General features: G+C 42.6%; 1 protein-coding gene across 1 annotated transcript in view; it reads left to right on the forward strand.

Moving 5' to 3' along the window:
* Positions 1–18,756, forward strand: part of DGKG (diacylglycerol kinase gamma) — a 143,943-nt gene that overhangs the window by 91,152 nt on the left and 34,035 nt on the right. The window contains exons 20-23 of the mRNA XM_044434569.1: positions 89–178; positions 687–847; positions 5,382–5,446; positions 17,886–17,976. Of these exons, the coding sequence (XP_044290504.1) occupies positions 89–178; positions 687–847; positions 5,382–5,446; positions 17,886–17,976 (407 nt within the window). The remainder of the gene's footprint in view (positions 1–88; positions 179–686; positions 848–5,381; positions 5,447–17,885; positions 17,977–18,756) is intronic.

Below are 18,756 nucleotides of genomic sequence, written 5' to 3' on the forward strand. Positions count from 1 at the left end.
ACTTTGAAAGATTCACTTAAAAAACCAAAAACAAAGTCACACCCAGCCATTCACTGGTGGATCTGTAATGGCTACTTCTTTTTTGCAGATAAGATAAATTTAGCAAAGCACCCTCCTGTGGCCATCCTGCCCCTAGGGACTGGCAACGACCTTGCACGCTGTCTCCGATGGGGAGGAGGTAAGTTTCCCAGATCAGCCCAACACTGGACGGTCATTCAGCACGACCTCACAGCACGACTTGCCAGTGATCCCTCCTGCCAGCTGTCCCATGTGCTACTGAAACCTGTCAGCTGCCTCTAGTGCCGCCTGCCATTTTCCGTACTCTGCACCGCTGGAGCCTCTTCATCACTGACAGCTTTTGATCTGCTGGTACCATGAAGTGTGGCCTTTCAGAGCATACATTTGCCCAGATTCCATAACATCCACAGTGTAGCTCAAAGACACATCCAGCTAACGATTTCACGTATCTGTCGAACTGCTCTCTCCCATCCACTGTCAGTGTTATTTGGCCCAATCATTACTGGACTTATTTCCAGCACGTGCCCTTCTTTTCTGGCTGTGCTCGCTGCTAGGACACTTTTTTCCAGCTGCACAGCAACCACTAGCATTGCACCACAAATGTTTGGAAAATTCTGCCACTGACCTTCTGTTCCTTCTTATGTGCTGTCATTTTGCTACTTCCCAAGGTTATGAAGGAGGCAACTTGATAAAAGTTTTGAAGGACATTGAGCACAGTACAGAGGTAATGCTGGACCGATGGCAAATTGATGTCATCCCCAATGACAAAGAGGAGAATGGGGATCCTGTCCCATACAGCATCATCAACAATTATTTCTCCATAGGAGTGGTAAGCAATCTGTACAATTCTCATTCTTATGGTCTCCCTCCTTATTTCCTGCACTGCAGTGCAGTATCAGAACTCCTGGTAACAGCTCTTTGAAGTTGAGTTGGACTGGAGACAGACTATGGATTTAGGGAGCAGAAGATAGTATAAAATAGGTATTCTTGCCCATGTTAGACATCAGAGGAAGGGAATGTGGTACCTGCAGGCACCAGTGCACCTCCAAGCATCTTGCTTAGCAACTGACAAGGTGCCCTGCCTTCTCTCACTGTTTTTGTAATTACCAAATTTTCTTAATGGAAGCCAGGATTGCTGTGAAATAAGTTTCAGTAGGTGCTGAATACTGGATTGAACAGAGTTGTTTAGTCGGCTCAGCCCCCAGTCTTGCCCTTATTCAGGTTTTGGGGTCAGTTGCCTGTCCTTTGTCATATGCACCATGGTAGCCATTTTGTGGTAGTGCTCAGGAGATTTTGTGATAGTGCCTAGATGTGCTCATGACCCAGAATGATTTAATATTCTTGGTTACTTGCTTCTCTCTTTGCCTGTGGTCTTGTTGGGTTTGTGAGTTTTTTAAATATTACAGACACTCTGGGGTGCTTCCACATGGAGGGGCCTTAGAACTAACCATCAGAGGATATTGGGCAGATATCCTGTCTCTCTTCCCTTAATGGATTGACTATTAAGTATTATATTACCAGTAAAGGACAAAAGATGGAAGAAGAGTGGGAAAATATGGTAGGGTTACAGGTGACACTCAGCAATGCCTGCCCGCACCCCATAAAATCCCTTGAATGTCACAGAACAGTGGTGGGAGCCTCCTCTGAAAATACCCCGAGGCATGACAGCAGGACACATCATAAACAACACCTTCATCCAACTCATGATGATTTTATGGGGATGCTCATACCTGCAAGTGTAAGTTTGTTCCTGAGATGGAGATTCCAAGGTTGTGATAGTTCTTAGGTCTCATGGAAATTTATCACAGACTCTCTCTTGCATAAGTAGATATTAGTCTTTAGTTCAGACAGTTCTGTTAGAGAAGAGAGAAAAAAAGTTATTGCAGTCTTTACTTATTCTGAAGTCGGAGGTTGCCTCTTAGAGGATTTTGCATGTTCTGTCACCATTCAGTACTAAAAGAAAGGACTTTAAGCTCACACCTCAAAGTGGAGCAATCAACTAAGTATAATGTGGGTCAGAGGAGGCATCAAGGAGCTAACCTACAGGAGTACCATGAGACTTAGCAGTTGGTTAACTGAGTTCCAAAAGGCTCCATGTGACCTGGTCAGCTGACATCTGAAAGAATCTTGTTGGTACAGGAATCAGGAGCAGAACTGGATAATGGATATAGCAAGGATAAATTTATATATGAAAATAGGCTTGTGTCAAGGAGGAGGAGTATCCAGCTACTGGACTTAAATGTCCAGTCAGGCCAGAATAGGAATAACAATGCAACTAGGCTCCCGTTCTGAGGCTGCCTGCTACAGAAATGTCTAGGAAGGAGATGAGGTTTCCAAAGATTTCCAAGGTAGATATCATGCTGAGATCTGGCTTTCACAGATTGTAGTTGGGAAAGTAAGCCTGTGTCTGGAATGTACCTTTTTGGACTTCACTCAAAAAACCCAAAACAACTGCATGTAAAAATTATATACAAGGGGAAAAAATTCTAGTTCACACTCTTGCTTTTACATATACTGTGTATTTATGCAGGAATATTTCATTATGATATTTTCAGCTGCAATATATGTTGTACAGCGCAAGATGTAGTATGTCTACCCTCAGCTGCTTTTTGCAAGAAAGTGATAATTTTATGCAGAGGGTAAATACACTGGCTGTCATTGTGGGGAACATGGTGCTTCAAGGAAATGATGATTTTGTTCTTCCTCAATAAAGCAGTCATTTGCTTTGAGTGAAAGTGTGCTTCTAGACTGAAGGTTCCTATTACTACCAATCAGAAGGCATTGTACAGTTAGTCCACCTTTTGTAACCTAAATATACCTTCTGCAATAAGGAACAAGACAAAAGAAGTGGTGGGAAAACTCAAAACAGTTAAGAGTGGAGAACAGTTATTTTAGGCTCCCCTGGTAAAAGTCTGTGGATAAGGTATGATTAAAGCCTTATCTGGAAGCACTCATAAGAGAATCGGCAATAGTCCTATTGTCAAATGCCAGTGAGTAATGATTAAATAAATATTAGACCCACTCATGGTAAGACAATAGCACTTGTAGGACGTGCATGGCTGCCATTTTGAATATGCAGCCCCGGCTTGTGGGGCTTGGTGTTCTGTAAACCTGGAGTGCATGGATTATGCAAGGGTTCAACAGCCCTCATACAACCCATGGCCAGTTTTAGGATTATTGAACCTTTGCATAGCCCAAGCTCAGTAGGTTCATACAACATGACAACTGCTGAGCAACTGCTGCAAATGCAACCTGGCATTCACAGATGTGCAATATATTGTGAGTTAAATAACTTGGGATGAGGTGCAGTGTGTCATCCAAACCCTGCCTTTGTGTTGCTGGGAAGCTTTAGCTTTAACCATAGTATGTTGTCCATTGCTGATCCTGCTAGTCAGGACAGACTAGCAGTGACTGGAAATGGAACTAGCCCCTGAAACCATGGCTTGTCAATAACTGGCACTGATCAGGCTTGAATAACATGTGGTGACCCACTGTGGGTTATATAAACCACAACAAGCTGTGATGCCCCTGGCCACTAGGCTGCATGTGCAAATCTCACTTGGAGGTTGTTATGTTGTGCAAATATGATGAGTGGTGTTATGAGAGGATTAAACAACCCTTGCAGAATCCTAAAACACATGATTATGTTAACTCACTGTGAACTTTCATAGTGTGCTGTGATTTAGGTTTAACCCATTTCCTGATTGATTGCCCCATGCATGTGAGGTACAGGCAGATTGTGGTGGTTCAGTGCCTGGATTATGAGTAGAAGCATGTTATTTGGTAATTGCATTTGCAAGAATTTGTCTTTATTAACAAAGTTCTTGCTGTAGTAACAGATGCATTGCCCTCACTGTCAGAGAAATTGCTATTCTGCCCAACTGAGAATTCAGTGCACCTCAATGGCTTGCATACCCCCTCTCTGATAGGAGGTGGCCCTATAAGAGATATCACTTAACCTATGTTGTAGGGTTGCTAAGAAGCTCCTCACAACAGCTGACTAGTAGCTTACCATTCTGACATGGTGAGAGAAACAGCTGATTAAAAAAACCCAGTGAAACATTTGTTAAAAATGCTCTCATGTTATATTAAGGTTCCATTTATAAGTGATTGATGATTGTTATAAATGTGTTACAGACATGAGCAGCATGCCTTACAAATGGCTATAATTGATGTGCTGACCTTTTAGATTCTGTAAGCCATGATTAATATTGCATTAAATAGCCTGAAATCATTTTAATGCTTTGCAGTTCTTTTCAGGAAAATGACTTCTTTAGTGCAATATACAGCACTGCATCCATAGTTCGGTTGTGCCTTGTAATCACTAGCCGGGTGCTATTAGCAGGGAAAGAGATGTAAATAAGCAGGCTATGGAATCTCAGTGCTGACAAGGTGCCTTTAAATACTACCATTGAGGAGGATGACAAGCTGTTTCACCTCAGTGGGTCTCGGCTGCCACATGCTGCTTCCCATCTTCTCCTCCTTTTATTTTTGGACTGTGAGAAATGTGGGCCAGCAGCTATATCACTGACAGGAAGTTTTGGATTACAAATAGATCAGGCCACAAGCTCACAAAGCCCCTGCCTAGGGACATCTCTGCACCCCATCACTGAGATGTGGGTGATGAACAGCCTGCTAATCCCTGGATGGAGTAAAGCACATTCCTAAGGCAATCTGGGCCCAGGAATGGCAGGAGAGACCCTTATGTTACTATTTGGGACCACACGCTCTGTATTATGTGGCTATTCAAAAAGTACTTGAATTTTGTGTTTGCTCAGACAGAGCATTCCTGATTCCTGTATTTAACCACATGATAGATGTGGCTGATAACACTTTTGTCAGTGTGCCAAAAAAATCATGCCATACGTAACTATTTTGACATTTTATTGCATTGATTCCTGCGCTGTTCTTTTTTTTTAAATCCTTATTACATTTATTTCTTCCCCTGTTTTAAGGTTACAAAGTGGATTTTGGTGAATAATAGACATAATGGATTCTTGTCCTCCGAATATCAGTCTAAAGGCAACCTTTCTCTATCTGCATCTTTAAGACACAAATTTTTGAAGTATGTAGGATATAGTGGAAATTCACAAGGCCTGGTGACACTGAATTAATCACATGTGGCTGCTGCTGGGCAAATTTGGATGTATGTGGATAAACTAACTTCAACATTCATTATAAGATCAGTTAAAAAAGAAGGGATACAATTTAAGGGCTAAAGTACTGCAACATGTGCAGTTTCTGACATTTTGTTAATCACATCCATCTGAGTGTGAATGCTGGCAAGGCTGTCTTCACTCTCTGGGAGACTTCAGTTATCTGATTCTGTCCATCACAGACTCTCCCTCTCCCTCTCCCTCTAGGATGCATCCATTGCACACAGATTCCACATGATGAGAGAAAAACATCCTGAAAAATTCAACAGCAGGTAAATAGCTCTTCCTTATTCTGGTGTCTTTGAAGTGCTAAGCAGAAGGTGTTTTATGAATCTATGGTGGGGTAAATCCATTTATTTAGGTTAAAGGTAGGCAGGGTGGGGCCCATGGACATCAGTGCTCCCTCAGGCACTTTTTTGGCACCTGCCAAGGTGTTATACACCTTCCACATTAAAAAAAAAAATCAGCACATTTTTTATTGGCAACTGGGATTGCTGTGAAATAGGTTTCAGTTGGTGCTGAACACAGGGTTCAGATGACTTGCCTGTCTTATATTCAGTCTTTTGGACAGTGTTACTTGTCCTTTGTCATGTCTCCAGTGACATTTAATTTGTGCTGATGCCCAGGACAGCTTCTTAATTTGCCAAATATGCCTGTAGCCCAGAAAGTGTGCTTATTCCCCATTTTGAGTAGTCTATTGCAGAAGTAGGCAACTGTCAGGCTTCCAGCATCTGCTTTGCTTTTCCTTTGCCTCAACCACCCAGGTCCACCAAGTAGAATGAAAGGCACAACTCGAGCAGTATTAATTTTGAATATAGGAAGTGAATGAGGCTTCCACAGTCCAATACAAAAATCCACTCTGGGTGAGCTCCACTTCTGTTGCTGCTATTGTTAAACTTTTGGGGATCGGATTTCCTTACTAGTCTACTGCAAATTACCCAGAGTTCTGTTGGTAGAGCCAGATCTATTTTCTCTCCATCCTTGATAAATTGCTTAGAATGCTTGTTCTGAGTTGGGGAAGGGACAGATGATATTGAGAGACAAATACCTTTGATACTCTTCTGGGTTGCTGTATATGACTAAGCTGGAGCCGTGTTAAGGAGACAGAACACTGTTTGGTAAAAAGTGTCAGCTAGTTCTGGGTTCTGTCACCTGTCAGACTGCTGGGAATATTTATTTTCTACAGAACTGGGGCAAACATTTCCCTTGGCCTGATATTTCTGTGCAAGGGCCCTGTACCTGATCCCTGCAAATTTGAGGCAGCTTCCCTGTCTGCATACAGTCATGTGCTTCTACCAGTGGCATGACAGGATAAGTCAAGAGGTGAAGCTTGACCCATCCTAGAAATAGTCATTTCTATCATGCTGTGAAGATGTTGAAGATGGTCCACATGTTATTATTTATTTTTATTCATTTCATTTCTATACTGCCCCACAGCCAAAGCTCTCTGGGCAGTTTACAACAAAGTATAAAACAAAACAATAAAATACAAATAACACAAAACAATGTTTAAAGAGTTTAAAATTAAAACAGCTCTAAAATACAGTTTAAAAATACAATAAAAAGACCCAGGGAAAAGCCTCAGACCCCTGGAGAACCAAGGAGATCTTTAAAGGCCTCTGCACGGAGGGCTGGTTTGACCTGGTGCCAAAAAGGTGGCAAATTTGGCTCCAGGCAGGCTGCAGCGGGGAAGTTCTTCTAACGATGGGGGACCACCACAGGAAATGCCCTTTCCCTAGTTGCTGCCCTCTGGCCTTCTTGTGGGAGTGGCACTTGGAAGGAAGGCCTCAGAGGTTGAGCATGGGACACTATGCTCCCTAGTACTGAGTTGAGATTTTCCCATATTGATGTTGCATTCACTTCCACAATAGGCAGGCGTGGACATATAGGCAGGACAGGCCTCTAGACTTGCTAAAAGCATGGGATGGTGGTGGCTCTCCTGTGTTGCTTCATACCTTATTGGGCAGGGGGAAACAGGAGATAGTCAGGATCTACTGGTGGTTTTTTCTGGGTGATTTGACATAGATTGTAAGGGTTTCCGACTCCCAATGTGTGAACAATCTCAGTAACTGGAAAGCTTTCTCCCACTCCCCACCTCTCAGCCATACAAACACACTGTATTAGGGTGCTAAAAATAATGCTTTGGGGGGAAGTAGGAGTGGATCTTTGTGTGGAAAGATTTGTGAGCTTGGTGCTGGTAACAAACCTTGGAAGCACCATGTTGCGTAATTATTATTATACATTCCTCTGCTTGCGCTGCTCTTTTGCGCCCGGCTCCTATGGTGAATGGAGAGGGGTCTAGTCAAAAACAACACAGGTCTTGCAGATTCTGTCCCTTGGAAGGGAAAGAGTCTGCCCACTTCTGCTGTAGAAAATGGCTTTCCCTGTACATCTGGTCTGATGTTTAAATGCTAAAGGTGCTTGTTTGGCCAGCTAACTAAGCACTGCTGCAGGGCAGGCTGGAGAACATGCGGCCCTGTGGACATTGTGTGACTGCAGCTCCAACAGTCCTGTGCCATTGGCTAGGCTGGGAATGGCTGGCAGCCGCTGTAGTCCAGCAACATCTGGAGGACTGCACTGCTTTTCAAATGAGTTCTCCGGTCAAGGCCATCCTGGTCATCTTGCCTTGTTTTTCATATTTACCCCTCCTAACATGATTGTCTTCCTAACGGATATCAAAACTTATGCAATTTACTATTTATATGGAATGCAGCAGGAGGCGGGGTGTATACAAGGATCACAATCACTTGCATCTTTGCTAAGCTAAGAGATACTCTTAAGTATCTATCGCAGAAATTCTGAAGTAGCTACACAACCGGTAGGGAAACCGCATTTGAAGAGCAGTTTTTAAAGCAGCAGTGTCAGTGGAAGAAGGTGGTAAGTGTTAGTTCAGAAATCTCTGCCCTGTTGCAAAGTATTGAGAAAAGGAATAACGTATCTAAGCAGGGCATGTACAGGAGCTTCCTCAACCTGGTACAAGTCATTACCATACAACAGCTTCCCCAGCTTCATACCTTCTGGATGTTTTGGGCTAAAAGTCCTAGCATTTCTGCCCACTGCCCATGCTGCTTGGAAACAATTGGAGTCGTAGTCCAATACATCTGGAAGGCACTTATTTGAGGAACCTGTTGCACCATTTTCAAGAGGAAGCTGAAAGAACATTAATGAACATTCTTTTATAGGGCAAGAATGAGTAAAGCAGGATCCAGATCTGAACCTTCAGATCATTAATCCAACTAGCATATCAAGAAAAGTGCCCACAAGACTGTACAGGCTCTTTACCTACCAACCACCTAGCCATCTCTGCCTGGACCTTTCTTTAGGCCTTCAGCCCATCTCTGTTTTAGTGGTAGTTTAAGACCAGAAACAGGAACTGAACGAAATCCACATCCCTGTATAGCAATTCATTACATTAGGCCCATGGCATGCAGTCCTGGAGCGATGTGACCAATACCACTGTAGGATTTGCAGCTATTGTATTCTTCATATCTTCAGGTCTTAGTTTTTGCATTGGAAGCTGCTAGAATTTGGCTGTAAGTTCAACTCCATTCATTCACACTTCCTAATTATGTTGCAATACCGGGGCCAGTAGTAACAGGCTATCAGGGCAAGGCACAACATCAGGTTGGAACTAGCGCTTACATATCATCTGCAGTTCAGATGAAGTGATTCTGACTTATAGTTCATTTAAAAGAATGGGGGATGGGGAGGTTGTCCCTAACAACCTGTACAAGAGACATTCAGGAAAGCACACCAAGGATGTTTGTAGCTCAAAAGTTTCTTAGAAATTTAGCAAGAGTCCAACACTCTCCAGATATCCTTTTGAATTAAAAAATAATGATCTTTTTATCCTCTCTGTGAGATTGCTAATGAGAAGCTCAAGGGTCGATGTCATGCTTTAATGCAGAGATGGTGAACTTATGGCCCTCCAGATGTTTGATCTTCAGTCCTTTAATGCATCCACAGAAATCACTTTGGTGCATCTACTCAGACCTACTCAGTATCTGTTGAACTATGCTGTATATTTAGGTGTTTGCTACTATTTTTGATAATGAAGGTGCTTTGAGCAGTTGGATTTTAATGTTTTGATGCTTTTGTATTTATTATACTGTATTTTAATCTATTTTAATTTTCCTTTGTTAAACCACTTGGAGAGGTTTTTTAGATATGATAAGCAGTATATTTGTTGTGCACCATCAAGTCCTCTTCAACCTATGGCAATTCTCTATTATTACTATTATTCTTAATAATAAATTATTATTATTATTATTATTATTATTAATAATAATAATACCAGGGGCAGTATGTTTCTGAATACTGATTGCTGGAAAAATGACCAGGAGGGAGCTATTATGCTCAGGCCTTCTTTGTGAGCTGCCCATGGGTATCTCTCTGGCTATACTAAGAACAAGATGCTGGTCTAGATGTGGCCATTGGTCTGATCTAGCTGCTATTGTTGTTGTTATTACTGCTACTATTATTATTCTGTCCATAGCCAAAGCTCTCTGGGCAGTTTACAGCAATCATCATAGAATCATATACTCAAGTCAACCATCCCAATTCTGACCGGGCCTCACCCTGCTTAGCTTCCAAGATTAGGCAGGATGTTGTTAACTTTTTAGTTGGATTTGCCCAGGCGTAGATCAAAAATGGTGAGCCTTGCCTGGGCAATGTCCTGGGGAAGGTTTGTCTGCAGTCAAAGTGCAGCAGGCAATTCCCATGGGCACGAACCCAGAGAGACTACCAGAGCTTTACTTTCACCACCAGAATCCGACTGTGAAGAGGGTGAAGTCTGGCCACCCTCTTTGATGAGCAAAATTATGTGTGGCTTGGTTTCTCTTGACCTCCTGCTTTCTGATAGCTGTCAAGAGAAAGCAAAGGTCTTGGCGGCTGGGTCAACGCCTGCTGTACTTTGACAGGGGAGACTCCTGCCCCCACCCTCCAGACATTTTCTAGGTGAGGTTCGTCATTTCACAACTGCACATGTGCACATTTGCACAAGTCTGACTTAAAAATCCATTGAAAGTCTTTGAAATTTCTTGCACTGAAAAACATTAAGAAGGGGTGAAAACCAGTGACAGCCTCTGTGATACACTGCTTGCACACTTTGTCACGAACTGTCGAAGATCATGAAAAGCAATCTCTGGGTGAAATAAAGAAGGGGAAGCTGCAAAGAATGAAAAAGGGCTCATGATCATGGTGGGGGCACCAACAAACGCCAGTCATTCCACTGTGCTGCTTGGGCATCAGTGAGTAGCTGGCAGTGGCAGTGGCCCAGATGAGCTCAGCTCCAGTGGCAAGGGCTTACTGCTGTTCTGGCCAAGGAGCTGGCTAACTTCTTCCCACAACCCATGATGGGGTCAGTCGTTCAGGTGTGAACAACATGCCAGCACATCATGGCTCCAACAATCAAGCCGTGGTTTGTTGGGGTGGTTTTTTGGCCCTTAATGAAAAGCCAACCTACAGAAGCAGTTCAGGTTTGTTAGACATGACAACCCACTGTGGCTTGTCACTGATGATGGGTTGTTAAGTCATGCAAAGCCAAGCACTGACTTATTCTCTGCTGCTACTGAGGGCAGGACCAGTTCTAATGGTCTTATGCAACTGGAAGGTAAATTTCACCTGAATATGGGGAGAAACATCTCAATAGTATAAGCAATTTGACAATTGAACCAGTTATCTGGGGGTAGATGAGTTCTTTCCTGATGGAAGTTTTCAAGCAGAGACTACACAGCCATCTCTTGGATATGTTCTAGATCTGCATTTTGCAGGCAGTTGGATGAGATGGCCCACAAGGTCCCCCTCCAACTGCACAACGTTCCTGGCTCACTGCTTTCCTAGAGCACTGCAGCATGGAAATCTGAATGTAGTACAATTATATGCTTTCAAATATTGATAGTCAGAACCTTCTTACAAAGTTGGCATGATCACTGTGGCTTAGGACATCCATTGGTGACAGCTTGCCAGTTCGTGTCTCTGCTGCAGCTCGCACGTTGATGGAATCCTGCAAGAGGGGTTTGTTAGGATAAGTAACACTCCAGAACTCTACAGCAGGCCATAGGTTCTGGGTAGTTTGTTAACTACCCACCACAAGCCACCCTTACTAGGTTCAGCCATCAGGATGAGATCTATGCCATATGGGTAATTAGGCAAATGAGCCAGCTCATGTGGAGCTAATTAATAAGGTTCCACCATGGCTTATTGGCGACCCTCATATCATGAAGACCAGACCAAAATCTTCAAAAATTTGCTGTGGATCATGACATGTCACGCCATGCCATTTCCTGTCTTCCACCCTATTTTTTGCTCTTTACCTTTCTTCCCTTTCCCCCACTGCAACCCTTAACTAGAAATTCTACACTTTGCAGAAATCCATATGGCACAATTTTAAAAATAATGTTAAAGTTTATGTAAACATAACTAACATAACTTTTGAATTTAGTTTGGTTGGTCCCCACAGCATTCCCAATAGTAGCATAGAAAATCCTTACACATGGATTCATATCCAAATATAATATTAGGATTTGGCATATATACATATTGCTTCCAGAAAACTTAAGAACAGGTATCAGGCTCACAAAAGCACTGCGGACTGAAATAGCCCTTCAGAGCCCATGCACCGGAAGGTTCTCTCCCTCGCTCCTAATACTTGGCATTCATCCAGTTTGCTGTCCCTCTTATAAAACAATCATCCATGGAAAGCCACCCAATCTACATGTCTACGCACTTGTCATGCCTTCCCACCTCTTATTTATGGTTAACTATGGATTTCCTCTCCAGAATCCATGGGCATGCATGCCTGACACATTATCTACACAGTTCCAGTCCAGCAGCAAATTTGGGATCTTACATAGCATCTCTGAGGAAAGATGAGACCTGAGGGATGAGCATAGCAAGTGGAAGCATGATTTCGTCTTTTCAAACTGCTGTTCCTGGGACCCCTGAGATTCTTAGCAAGGTTTTCAAGGGTTCTCCAGGAAGGGACAGTAGCTTTGTGTGTAGAGGGTCCCCTGTAGCAGTGCTGACAACAATGGTCATGCCCACTGAGAATAAACAAAGCTTAATTCAATGGGCCATCAGACAGAAGGTCTGACACAATATAAGGCAACTTCATATGTCTGATAAGATCTCTAGCCTGCTCCAACAGATAACAATTGCCTTCTCCCTGCAATCTTCAACATTCTGTTTTAGGATGCACCCCAAGTGCAACACGAGGTCCAAGATGCTTGGTAGGTGCTCTGGCTAACAGACCATGCCCGAGTTTCTGCAGTGGAGCAGGAGTTTGTGGCAGATGCTCAGCAGCTTCTTGGCAGCCAAGTCAACATTCCTCAAACACAGAAAGTTTCAAAATTGCTGGGCCCCCCTCACTTGGTATTGCTGGCAAGGGCATGTTCTGGATTTTTTTAGAAAACGTGCATTAAAAAGGAAGTCCTAGAAGTCAGTCTGCCTGACTTCCAAAATCATGGGGCGCGCCTTCTAGGGATGAAAGTTAAGGCTAAAGCACTTATAGAATGAGAGCCATACTCATATGGTGCATTAAAGCAAAACTGGGAAACTGTGATTAACACTTTCCAAGCATGCCAGGATATTAGGCCAAATTTAAAACATGACTTCATATCCTGGCTTGTTTCAGAGTCTGCATATAATGAAAAACTATTAGTTAAATTATGGCTTCCCAGCTTGCTGACTCACTTTCATGGAGTACAGAATAAGGGGGCTGCACACAAGGATCACTAACATCTCAATTTATGAAGCTATAAGATATGATTAGCTGGACAATGACAACCATTGTTTCAAAAACCTGCAGATTCTATTTGGCCTAATGTGTCCAAGTATCTTCCTTTATAAAGGACAGTCCTCTACTTGAAGGGCTGTCAGAAAGCAGTTCTGAGTTTAAAGGTGTCCTCTTTTTGAAGAGTTGTCCAGTCTAAATCCAGATTAGAACCATAAGGAAGGAAGCAGTGAAGACCTTGATGCTGTCCATCAACAACACCCAGATGGCAGAGTAAGCTGGTACACCAGTCACCTGATCAGACCTAATCAGTATGGGGAGATGAACTTTACTTTTATTTAAAATATATTCATTATTTCTAAATCTGCACCCATACATATATATATTTGTGTATATGAATATTAAGCAATTTGGCATCCCTCTTGTCCTCTTTTTAAAAATTAATACCTTTTTTTTCAATAGTGCATAAGTAGCCAATCTAATTTGGCCAAAGACTACCATGGGAGAACAGCTAATCATAGAATATGCTCATTGGTAAAAATCCCTTTTACAAACACTTTTTGATTACTTTAGAAATTATTGCCCAAGAAATCACATGAGATACCTGCTCTTGTGGCATGTTTCTGTACAGATACATTGTAGAAACTTCCCTTTCAGGTGGGCTACAGGCTATGGGTTTATTTTCTCACTGGAATAGTACTGTTCTTAGGTTTCCCTTTCAACAGCATTTCAAGCAGACAATTCTTCTCAAAGGCAAACCTATGTTTAAGATGGAACAGGTCACCTCATAATGCAAGGAGGGTGTATTTACTGAGGAACTCTGGGCCCTGCTCTGTGAAATGCACAATACCTCAAAGCTGCCTTATTTAGTTCAGGAGATGTTCAATTTCTTTCCACCTACAGGTGGCCGGGAGCAGAACAGCTGCTGTTTCTGTCTTTATAGCATTACACCAGTCTTTAAACCTTTGAATGGTTTCTTCTGGGAGTCTGAGTGAGAATGTTGGTACAAGGAATGAAGTGCAGAAGTGGAGACACTTCCTGTAAACAAACCTTATTAGGTTACCATGGTCCTACAGACTGCAATTAAGTCATCTTAGGCCAAGGAGATGCCATCAGCTGTGGGGAAGTACAGTTATATCACCCTCATCAGCTGAGGTGAGAGAATCTGTGCCAGCAATCTGCCCTCCACAAGAAGAGATTCTGTCATTCACCCTTTATTCCTGATTCACGCCATGCCATTAGAAAACAGGCCTGGGATATGTGTGAGGAGGTATGGGATATCAAGCTAACCAACAAGGAATAATAAATTGGCTATGGAGAAAGTCCAGCTTCTCAACCTGGCCTTAAGGGGTACGGCCACCCAAGATGCCTTGATCTAATTATATGGAAAGAAAATCCTTCTGAATTTTTAAAATCAAAACAAGAGCAAGGCAAGTTATTTAACTTAAACCTGAAGGAAGAATTGAGGGCCAGGACCCAGGGACAGGGGAGAAGAAGCTTTCCCAGTATTTTATTAAAGAAAAAGTGACCTAGGGGGTGACTGGGGCCTTCACAGGAAATGGAGGCAAGATCTCGTGGGTTCAGGCAACTGATAATAGAACAACCTTACATTCCACCATAAAAGGGGGGATGGAGCTCATATTTGCATATGTGTACTTGTATTTACCTGTACAGATGCAAATTTAGAAATACTAGAATTTAAATAGAAATACAGTGTTTTACTATATGGTAGGGAAAACTGACCTGTTCATCTGCTGTCCAGATGCTCTTGATGGGCAACTTCAAGGCTTCTGTTCTCCCTTCTTGTGGTTTTTTATCTTTAAGGTGTGCTTTGACAGCACTGTCCATCAGAGAGCAGAATGACTCCTCGCAACCCTTCAAAGAGAGCAGTGTTTTCTGCAAAGTCAGACACAGAGCCACCCTATCTGTCAGGAAGAGCTATCTCTCCCCACTGTTGTGCTGAGGAACAAGCACACCCTGCTATGATCTTTGTGTTTGGTACTGCCTGCAACAGACTAGGAATAGTGAAGGACCAGAACCTTATGATCAGCCTTTACTCACTTTACCTTTGAGAGCTGCCATGTTCTTGAGCACCCAAGCAAGCCCTCTATAATCCTAAGCCCTATTGAGCTGGATTTGCAAACAGCAAGTGACTTGTGTTATCTGTGGAACAAGCAGGAAGAAGCAGTCATTGGCTTGTTCCACATATCACCAATAAGGTGAAGATTCCTGGTCAAGGGGTCAGAAACAGCTTGGGCCCAGCAGATCACAAGTGCCTTTGCTCACACTCTTTAGTTTTCTACAAGTCCGCTCCAGAAATGTGGGTATCTTTGAATAGATGGAACTGTTGTTAACATCACTCATTTTTGAACCGAAGCCTCTGGTTCTAAGAATCTGCAAGACTCATGTGGTCTCTCACGCTAAATGTCTGAAACTGGATGCTGAAGACTCAGCTGTTCTGTTAGGAGTGTATTTCTGAAATGTGCCACATGATTGTAGGGAAATTCATGAAAACATTTTGGTCTGTTCTTTTAAATACTGGGCAGAGCTCCCAGGGATCAGGGACTGGGAAGGCATCACTCAGCACATTTCCCAGTACTTCCTCAGGCCACCTCACCACTTCCACACATTGTTCTTGGTCTTATATTCCCAGAGTCCAATGCAGATACTACTATTACTAATACAATATAATAAATATATAAAAAGGGAATCAAGCATTCCAAAATCTGAAAAGTTGTTTTGAACAAGCAGCAGACCAAAATTAAGCAAACGTTATGCAGACATGCTGAATTCCTTTCAAAAATTTAACCATGCCAATTTGAGCCTCTGACGACAACTCTAGCGATGTCAGGATGAGGCACCTAGCAGAGTGAAAATGAATACTGCCTGACGTGTGTGTTTGCATTTAGTAAATCAACCTGTCTTCTCTGCCTTTTCTTTCTCAACTGAATGTAGGCGGGTTTCTCATCCATCCCGTGTCTCTTCACAGTTTGTTGTTTCTCTTTAATTAGCCTGTGGAACTAGAGCAAAAGTACTCACTTGAATATCTAAAGTAAAAGTACTAAGTTGGTTACACAAACTTGGAGCCTTTATATCTCCTGGTGTGGACACCAGCACAGTCTCTCAGGGCCCCCTCCTGAGGAGGTCACTCTAAAAAGGATACAAATCATATAAGATCACAAGTGGGGGTGTTTATTGTCAAGGGCCTTGAGGGCCACATCTCTCTAAAAACCATGGAGAAGCACCGCCTACCATGGCTGTAATTTCTGCCCAATTGTCTTGCCAATGAGACACATGCTGCCCACAAACCTGATCTGCAAGGGAAATCACAGTTTTCATTCTCACATGAACCACAGCAAATTCAGTAACAGCAGCAGGTGCAGGTAAAGGTGGAGGGGAAGTCCACCAAAATAGCCAAGAGGCCTGCACATCCTTGCTGGACTTCTGTATCAAGATGCCTTATAGATGCTGCCTTTGTGCTATTCCTCACTCAGCCAAACATCTAAATAGACAACCTGTACCAACCAGCCAGGAATCCTGCCTGGCTAACTAGGAAGTAGCAATCTTTCCCAGGACCTTCCAGATTATTAGTGTTGTGAATGGAACATATGCAGTTATTACTGATTGTTTGTCTGGCTGGTCATCCCTGCTGGTTCTGCTACTGTGTTAGGAATAATGCATTTCTCCAGCACTGATTATGCCATGTTTCATATCTAAGGAGATGTGAATTTCCAGCCTGGCATCACATATGTTGTAGCTGCTCTAGAGAATATGACTGGATAGTTTCTTCATTTTATTAATTTAAAACATTGTGGCACCACCATTCCCTACATTCTATTTAGAATTTCAGGGCACTGTATATTCAATTACAACATAGCATAAATACAATAATAAAACAATGGATAAAACCCTTAACAATTAAAACACACACTAATTAAAATGCTTGGGTGGACAAAAATATTTTAAGCCACTAGTAGTAATACTGTAACATGCATGGAAGTTAAGCCTTTGTAGCAGCCTTGCCTAACCTGGAAGGCACCAGATCTGTGGGACTGCAATTCTCAATATCTACAGCCAGCATAGATGATGGGGACTGTAGTCCAATATAACTGGAGATCACCAAGTTGGGGAAGGCTGTTCTATAGGGAAAGCATTCCATACAACCAGTAGGAACAGTGCCTGTGAAAGGAGATGAGCAATGACCCTTCTTTTCACCAGGTTCATTTTATAACTTCATATTTTTTCCGCTTGAATTCTTACAGGGGTGAGTCATGCATCCCCACTCTATTACTTCGGCATGACAGCAATCATCTATATTCCCTCTTTTTTAAAAAGGGCAAGTTTATCCTCTTGCAGCAAGCCCTCCACTTTCTCTATTCATGAAAAAGTAGTCTTGAATTTTTGCATTTATTTTATTATTTTTTTAAGTTATGAACTCCCCATGGCTAATGCTAGCATGTGCCGCTATACTTTTTTTTAAAGAAGCCAATAGTAAAATGTCTATCCCTCCACAATGATGCAACACCCCTGACATCTATGATTTGTAGATTGGAGATCATACAATTAACTTTGATTTTGAATTGCTGAGCCTCCTGTGCAAATGCTGTTTCTTGTTGATTATTATTGATCCACTGGTTGTCTGGATAAGCTCTCTGGGTTCCTATCTTCATGGGTTCACTGTGTGTCCTTCAAAAATGCCTTCGTTCTTTAGGGCTGGAGTTCTTTCCATCTCCTGCATTTCATTAAGTAAATCTGGTGGCACAAAAAATATTGCCACCAGCAAATAATTCTGTCATGCAGGATCCTACTTCTCTGGGAGGTGCTCTCTTCTATTTTTTTCCAGTGACACTGCAGCTCACTCTTGTGCACTGGATGCAAGGCTCGATGACTCATAGGCTTGGGGCAGTATGTGCAGAAAAAGATTTGCATGCGTTTCTCCCTCTATAATGGCTCCCCTCTCTCTTTGTTCTCTGTGTCAGAATGAAGAATAAACTGTGGTACTTTGAATTTGGCACAACAGAAACCTTTGCTGCCACCTGCAAGAAGCTCCATGACTATATAGAGATTGAGGTGAGTTTCCCAGAATTTTTAAGCTGCTGCTCCTACTGGGTACTGTGGTTCATCATCGCAGGATTATTGCAGCACTTTTGTAGAAACAGAGTTGGAAGGGACCCTGGAAATCCCTTAGTGCAACCTTTGCTCAATTCAGGACCTGCAATTCTGACTGATCACTCAATCTCTGCTTAAAGTAGGGCTTTATGCATTGCCAAAAGAAATGACAAAAGAGGACACCACTTTGTATAACGTTTGCATATAGTAATGTGTAAGTGCAGGTGCAAATTTAGAAATCGTAATTGTAATGTAAATAGACCACATTCGCTCTCACCATGGTGGAGCAGACTGACCAAGTGACATGTGTGCCCCCTTAGTCTATTGTCCAGGTGCAAGCTGTGGGTGGACATCTTCAAAAAAATGCTTCAGCTAACTCTTCTCTCCTCCTACGGTTCTTTGACTGCACTGTCCTTCAAATACTGTCCTCTGCAAGCTTGTCCAAATGTAAGACAGACCTCTGCAAAGTAGGACATCTGACCATTTTAGCTTAACTATCTCCAAGGAAAGAGTCCACCAGGTACTGAGGCACTGCTCCATTGCTGAACAGCTCTTGCCATTAAGAAGTTCTCCTAACACTCAAAATAGGCTGCCCTGCAATTTACTCCCATTGATGCCAATCCATACTCCTCCCCCCCCCACCCCCCGAGGCCACAGAATATGGCTGTTCTACTTTCAATGTAGTAGTTATTTGGATATTTGAAGGCTCCTGTCATGTCTTTCCTTAATCTTCTCTTCTCC

Source organism: Varanus komodoensis, unplaced genomic scaffold (genome assembly GCF_004798865.1).
Source record: "Varanus komodoensis strain SLA01 unplaced genomic scaffold, ASM479886v1 scaffold1, whole genome shotgun sequence".
Classification (NCBI taxonomy): domain Eukaryota; kingdom Metazoa; phylum Chordata; class Lepidosauria; order Squamata; family Varanidae; genus Varanus; species Varanus komodoensis.